This window comes from Populus nigra, chromosome 17 (genome assembly GCF_951802175.1).
Source record: "Populus nigra chromosome 17, ddPopNigr1.1, whole genome shotgun sequence".
Lineage (NCBI taxonomy): Eukaryota > Viridiplantae > Streptophyta > Magnoliopsida > Malpighiales > Salicaceae > Populus > Populus nigra.
This window is the reverse complement of record NC_084868.1, coordinates 8414330-8421202: the sequence shown is the minus strand read 5'-3', so window position 1 is coordinate 8421202 and position 6873 is coordinate 8414330. Positions and strand designations below refer to the sequence as shown.

Below are 6873 nucleotides of genomic sequence, written 5' to 3'. Positions count from 1 at the left end.
TGTCTACTCTTTACAATATTTATAGTACAAAGTCATGTAAGCAAGCAAAGATCTGCATATGTGAAAAGGTAATGGAATTTAAATAAGCACAAAGTAATGAACCAAGAAAATGAAATCATATCTCCTTAGGATACATCTTTAATATAATTCAAGTATTTTTTTTTAATTCTAAAATCTACTTTATACAATGATTTTAACAGTTTCTTCTTTATACAATATTTTCAGTAGTTGCCCTTTTGAATTAAATATTGATTGAAAATTAATTTTTAATCACTAAATAAAGATCTAGGTTTGAAATTAAAAGTATCGAATCTAGCCTTCACAATAGCTTCATCAATTTTGCATGCCAAGGACTTATTAGAAAGACTATCTATAATTTTATACGGAAATGTTTTGTTTTCCTATATTTTATAATATAATTAACCAACATGTTAATTGATTACACTAAATTGGATTAAATTTTGTAGTTTTTTCTTCTATAATACCTCAACATGATATAAGAATGTGAGGGTTCTTAAGAATCAATTTTGTTTTTATAAGAGCCAGTAAAAGACAAAACAAAAGAAGATAAAATAAAAAGATTTTTCATTTGTAAAAGTTTGGAGAATGGAAGCTAAACTTCCTTTTGGTTAGAAGTCGTAGTTAATAAATTAGAAATCATCAAAACATCCAATAAATCATTCAATACAAATATAATTTTCAATTCTAATTATCTAATTACATAATCAACCCTAAAGGTTTTTGCTTTTCCAACTCTCTAAATTTTCACTCATGGTAAAGTAAAGTCTTAGAGCATGTGGATCCTTTGCATTTATTATAGCGCTCTCATTTTGTTAATTTAACTCTTAATATAGGATCATTTAAGTCTTTTTTTATTTGTTAGTGAGATAGATGAATTCTTGAAAAGACTCTTCAAGAATTTTCAATAATATAAAAAAATTAAATAAAGTTTGCTATTTATACAATGAATACTTTAGATTTTCTTGATTTCTATCTAAATTAAAAATGTATGAAATAAGTATATTTCATAGAATCTTTTTAAAGTGAAAACAAAAATCAATTCTTTTTTTCCTTTCCATTCATTTATATTTCTTCTATTTTGCGATTTTTTAAATATTTCTTCAAGACCTTAATCAATTCTTTTTTTCCTTTCCATTCATTTATATTTCTTCTATTTTGCGATTTTTTAAATATTTCTTCAAGACCTTAAGTGATTGTTTTTTATCTAACATAAGGTATGCGAGGATCTAGGTTGTCTTAGTAAATACTTCTATAAAATATTATATTTCGTATAGAAATATATTTGTTCAAGAAAGACCTAAGAAAATATTAATAAAAAATAAAAAGATTAATTGCAAAGAAAAAAGAAAAAACGAGGATTATTTATATACATGAGAATTACACGAGAACAAAAAGGGTTGGATTATTCTTTGTGGTGTACCACACAATCTCAACACCGCAATGTTCAAATAACTATCCTTCCTAAAATAAAGATTAGATTTTCTTAATTCATTTCCTTGTTATTATTCATTGCGTGGATTCTCTCCCCCTCGGTTCTTTATAGGGACATTCATAACAGGTAAGTTCATGCTCCAAGCATTAAGATTCTCCACTGTGATGGTCTCGCTGCCATTGTTGAACACGTACAAGTGAGCCTTTTCAAAGACTGCAATAGTTGGATAAACCCTGGATGTGATGGCAGTTCTTCCTCCAGCTCCAAAACTCTCTACAACAGAGTGATCAATCTGGAAAGAAAGAGTAATAACCAAAAGTATGTTAAGATAGTTACGTAAATGAGAACATAACAAGAGCAAGTATTGTTTCAGACTAAGATAATGAAAGGATCATCATACCAAACTTCTGAGCGAAAGTTTCTTGTCGGTTAAATCAACATCAACGAATCCAGCAAAAGATGGTTTATATAGTCCTTCACCTAGGGAAGAGCTGTTTAAAGAAGCCAGGTATACAGACCATGTTCAGTAGAGGTTGATAACAAAATTAGGATGAGAACATGTGTCTAGAGAAGAGAAGAGAAGAGAAGCTATAACACAAACCTCCTTGCATCAGAGCACAGGAGAACTTTATGCTTGTCTGCTGCTTTAAATACTCTAAAGAAGACAGGAGTGAATTCTTCAAGATTTTCTGAAGCTAATGTCAAGAGTCCGAATGGCCCAAGTCCACCAGGAGCTTTGGAACCCTTTTGGGCACATACATCAAGTGCATCAAGCTTAGCCCATTTTGGATCAAAAGGCTCAGCTTTGTCCAAGCTTGGGAAAGAAAAGGTTACATCAACATCAGCCTGTAAAATATATGCAGAGCAATTAATCAGCAAAATCTTAGCTTAACTTCGCTACCATTCAAGGTAAAAAAAAAAAAAAAAAACATTGACTTGATATATTTTTTAAGTAATTGCTTCTTGAACTTAAATGTCCAATTTTTTTCTAAAAAGAAAAATATAAAGTAAACAAAGAAACAAACCTGAGCAACAGTGATGCCTTTAACTTGAACATGATCACCTTGGTTGAGCTTTTGATTGCTCAGTTGAACATTGTGCCCTCTTAATTTCTCCAATTCTACAACAGGCCACTGCAGCAATTGCTTTCCACTTGGATCTAGCCATACCTTCCTAGGAATCGACTACAGCAATGCAATAAAAAAAACGTAAAATGTTATCAACCAATAAAAATGACTTCTAAATAGTTAACAATAAATTCCACCAAGTATTACCAGAATTCCTGCCCACCCTTTGTTCGTATCTTGTTGAACAGCATCAGACTCATTAGCCCAACCCCACAAAATCCTCCTATTCGTACTTGGGTCAAAGAATGTCTTGGAAGCATAAAAGTTTCCATAATCTAACCTAAGACCAGCCCAACCATCAACTAAGCCCTCATCAGGAAAATACTTTTCCTTCTTATTATCATAAGTACCCAGTGTATAGTACTCGTATCTTGTCAAGTCTAAGCTAACCTTCAATGCATGTTTCACATTTTGTCCATTAACTGAAGGATCCAACCCATTTTCACCGAATGATGAAACAGGGAAAAAATCTGGGCATTCCCACATACCTGTACCCTGAACTGAATGTAACGGGTGTTTGGTCTTGGCCCATTTCTTCAAATCCCTACTCCTGTACAAATATGCAACCCCTACATGGTTCCTCCTGCTGCCTATCAAAATCCTCCAATGCCCATCAGCCCACCAAGCAGTTGTCGGATCACGGAACGCGCTACCGTTTACACTAACATCCGGGTTCACTATCGGATTGTCATCGGGCTTAACCCATTCACGAAGATATGGATCCGACAAGTTTGCGGGTACTGCGTAGTTTTGGATCTGACTGTTATTTTTATCGGCAATACCCGTGTAGAATATAACAGGCTCACCGTTTGGAAGGATTGTCGCTGAACCAGACCAGCATCCATAATTATCAAACCATTTAGAAGGGTAGAGTGCAGGCTCAAGGGATTCCCAATTGATCAAATCCTTTGAAACTGAATGAGCCCAAACAATGTTACCCCACACTGCGCCTTTGGGGTTGTATTGGTAGAATAGATGGTATAGCCCCTTGTAGTACATAGGTGCTGCTCATACAAAATAGCACACGTAAAACAATCAAAATCAGGAATAGGATTGATTCAAAATCTGTCTGAATATACTTGTTGAATTGGCCATGAAACCAATCAGGTTCTTGTTGAATTGGCTTACCATTTGGATCTATTGTCGATAAAATTTACCCCAATCAATTTGAGCCGCACCCAAAAGCATCATGGACCCAAGAAGGAGACAAAAAAACAAAAGTTAGCCATCATTGTTGAAGTCAATTTTCACTCAAACCTTAATCAATGCATAGAATTTGACACAACAGCTGAACAGAACTAGTGAGGAACGTTCCCAGCAAGTAAAAAATGGTACAACCTTTTTTAAAGTCAAACAAAAACATCAAAACCTCATGTCATGCCATTGAAAACAATTAATAATCTGTCCTGGCAATGATTCATATAGGATTATCCCACCAGATTCCCTGGTTTTCTTCATAATAATTATTTAACAACTTATGCCCAAGTTATTAAGCCGGGCTCATCAAAGCGTGTGCTTCTTCCCCTTTTCTAAGGTGAAGTTTGGATCTCACTCTCCTAAGATGTGAACGCAATAAATTCAAGTAATAGATACTATAGAGTCATAGGAAAACTGTCTGAATATACTTATGGTGCATACTAAAGAGTCATTTTGTCTCTATTAATGGTGCCCGGCCAATTATTTTTGAAGCCCAAGAAGGACCCACCAATTTTATGCAGGCAATAAACACGATTACAAAGAAACAAAAAGACATAGATTATATACATAATTAGGTTTTGCCTTCAATGTCAACCTTGGCGATATAAATCCCTATCTCTTGTTCGAAAAAGAACATTCGCAATGCAAATATTAATTTGCCTCCATAACCACTAACCTCATCTTTAATGTCCAAATTTCAACCATCTTCTTGTCTAATATCCAAGGAGTTTTCATCTCATTCACAAAAACAGAGAGACATGACAAAATATGGACACCTTAATATATAGCTTTATCCCTACTAGTACTGCCTACCCCCCGAATTTTAATTATTAATTAAATACATTTGCAAAAAAAAAAAAAGGTTGAAAATTCAAATCTTCACTGTAATTAAATTAATAATTCATGATAAGAAAATAGAGTAATATAAGTAAATTTGAAATCTTGACTAACAATTAAAGCTTTATCCCTACTACACTTAAGACTCTAAGACAGACAAGACAAAAAGGTCATAAAAAAAGATTAAAAAGGCAACGTATATTATTTACCTTTTAAAGAAATATATTATAGGTATTACTATTTGCATTGTATGGGAGAAAGAAAGAAAATAAAGAAAAGAAGATGCTTATGTACCGTTGATCCAGTTCCTAGGAGGCTGAAAGTGATACCCGGTTCTATGGACTTGATTCACGTTCTCAACACTAAGAGTCTGAAACTGAGGATAAATCTTATGAGAAGCCTCGGCTCCATTGTTACTAAGCACAAAAAACAAAGCAAACAAAGCAAGAACTGAGAGAGTGTTTGGCATAGCCATCATTGATATATGATTATCGTCCACGAGAGAAAACCAGGTATCACAAAGAGAGCAGAGAAGGAAGAGAGTTTTATTTTTGGTTGTAATGAATAATAACGAAAGAGCTAGGAATGAGAGTTTACGTGCTTGGAGAGTGGATATATATAGAGGTTTTCTAGGCTCTTCTTAGAGACTGAAAAGGATAATTAAGAAGTCCCCAATTAGACGATGTTGACATTTACAAATATTAGTTTGTGGATTTGCCGTTTACTTGCTGACTTGGCGGATGGTTAGTTTTTATTCTGGGAGGTTTTGAACTTCGAGTTGATATGTGAAAGATTCAAATATCCGTCCTCGCTTAGCTATTTACTTAGATATGGTAAACATGTTGTCGATCAGGAAATAATATAAATAGTTATAGTAATGGTAGAAAGAAATGTTAAACATATGTTATTGTAGACTTGAGTGCTCATTATGTCTTGTGGTTCTGATAATCATATCAGATTTATATTACTTAGATTTGACAAACATGATAGATTCAAGTTATCTAGATTTGACAACCAAATCAGACTCATGCGCTTGGGATCGACAACAACAACACATCCAAGGTTTCTAGATCTGGCGACCACACCAGACCCAAGGCGCCTAACGCCACACCCAAGATGTCTAGGCTTGGCGACAATACCTGAGTTTGGCGACAACAACACACTTGCACGCTTAGGTTTGGCAAGGCGATGAAAAATCTCACATGCATAGCTTAATAATAAGATTGATATAAAAAATAATTTAGATATAAAATCATTAGTGGTATTTAGAATATTTATCCTAAAAATACCTAATGTTTATATTGTGGAGCTGAAAAGAATAAGGGAAGAAAAATAATGTGCCGAAACTTCTTCTCCCTATTCTTTGCCATGAGCAAGAAATTTATCTTTTTTTAGTTTAAAAATAAAAGAAAAAAGGCAAGGGTTTTGAACTTCAAATTAATACTTGAAAGATTCAAATGTCGTTCCTCGCTTTGCTACTTATTTAGAACTATTTTTTCTAACACGCAAGCACGATATAATTTGTAAAGAGTGTTTAAGAGTATGAAAACGATTATTTTTTAAAGTGTTTTTTTTTAAATAATATTTTTTTATTTTTAAAAAATTATTTTGACATCAACATATTAAAATAACTTGAAAACATAAAACAATACTAATAAAACAAAGAAAAAAATAAAATAAAAATTTAAATTTTTCCAAAATAATAGTTAAGGTGTGAAGCAAGCATAGGAAGCAGCTACTGTAGAGTGTGTACTCTGTGCTGATATTTATAGAGTGAATCGAAAAGGAGAAACTACGAAAGTGTTTTGTCCAATCTTAGTTAGTCTTATCTTCTCGTAATATTACCCTAACATTACGAGAGGATAAGACTAAGACTAAGACTAAGACTAAACAATTTTGTAGTTTCTCTTTTTCGATTCACTCTATAAATATCAGTACCGACTATAAAGCAGTAGATGCATCACCCTAGCTATTATATTTTTTGTGCCAGACAGGAAAAAAAATAAAAGAAATGTGCGACCTGTGCCAGTCTGGGAGAAAAACAAAAGATTTTCTTTGTGCTAATCTTAAAATAAAAAACGTGACAAGATTTAGATTTAAGGATTTAATCAGGTGTTGTTGTTTTAGTTGCTCCATTTTCTTGTTATGTTTGGCCAAAGTGTTTTTTATTTAAGGTGGTTTTTTTATAAAATCTTCTAAAAATTATATTATTTTCTGACATGTGATAGCATCATGAAAAATAAATTAAAAAATATTTTT

General features: G+C 32.9%; 1 protein-coding gene across 1 annotated transcript; it reads right to left on the bottom strand.

Moving 5' to 3' along the window:
* Positions 1 to 1366: 1366 nt before the first annotated feature.
* Positions 1367 to 5213, bottom strand: LOC133677115 (beta-fructofuranosidase, insoluble isoenzyme 1-like). The gene is made up of 7 exons (XM_062098947.1): positions 4909 to 5213; positions 3709 to 3717; positions 2728 to 3584; positions 2479 to 2637; positions 2055 to 2299; positions 1854 to 1944; positions 1367 to 1745 (listed from the first exon to the last, which is right to left on the bottom strand). Exons 1-7 carry the CDS (start codon positions 5090 to 5092, stop codon positions 1524 to 1526), a joined length of 1767 nt encoding a protein of 588 aa, XP_061954931.1. The 5' UTR covers positions 5093 to 5213; the 3' UTR covers positions 1367 to 1523.
* Positions 5214 to 6873: the final 1660 nt, after the last annotated feature.

What these genes read in the sequence shown, in the direction of transcription:
- LOC133677115 (XM_062098947.1), bottom strand. Translation starts at nt 5,092, where the DNA reads ATGATGGCTATGCCAAACACTCTCTCAGTTCTTGCTTTGTTTGCTTTG. An exon ending in AAGGCATCACTGTTGCTCAG is followed by an intron (nt 2,300 to 2,478) that starts GTTTGTTTCTTT and finishes TATATTTTACAG; the next exon opens with GCTGATGTTGATGTAACCTT. An exon ending in CTGTGCTCTGATGCAAGGAG is followed by an intron (nt 1,945 to 2,054) that starts GTTTGTGTTATA and finishes TTCTTTAAACAG; the next exon opens with CTCTTCCCTAGGTGAAGGAC.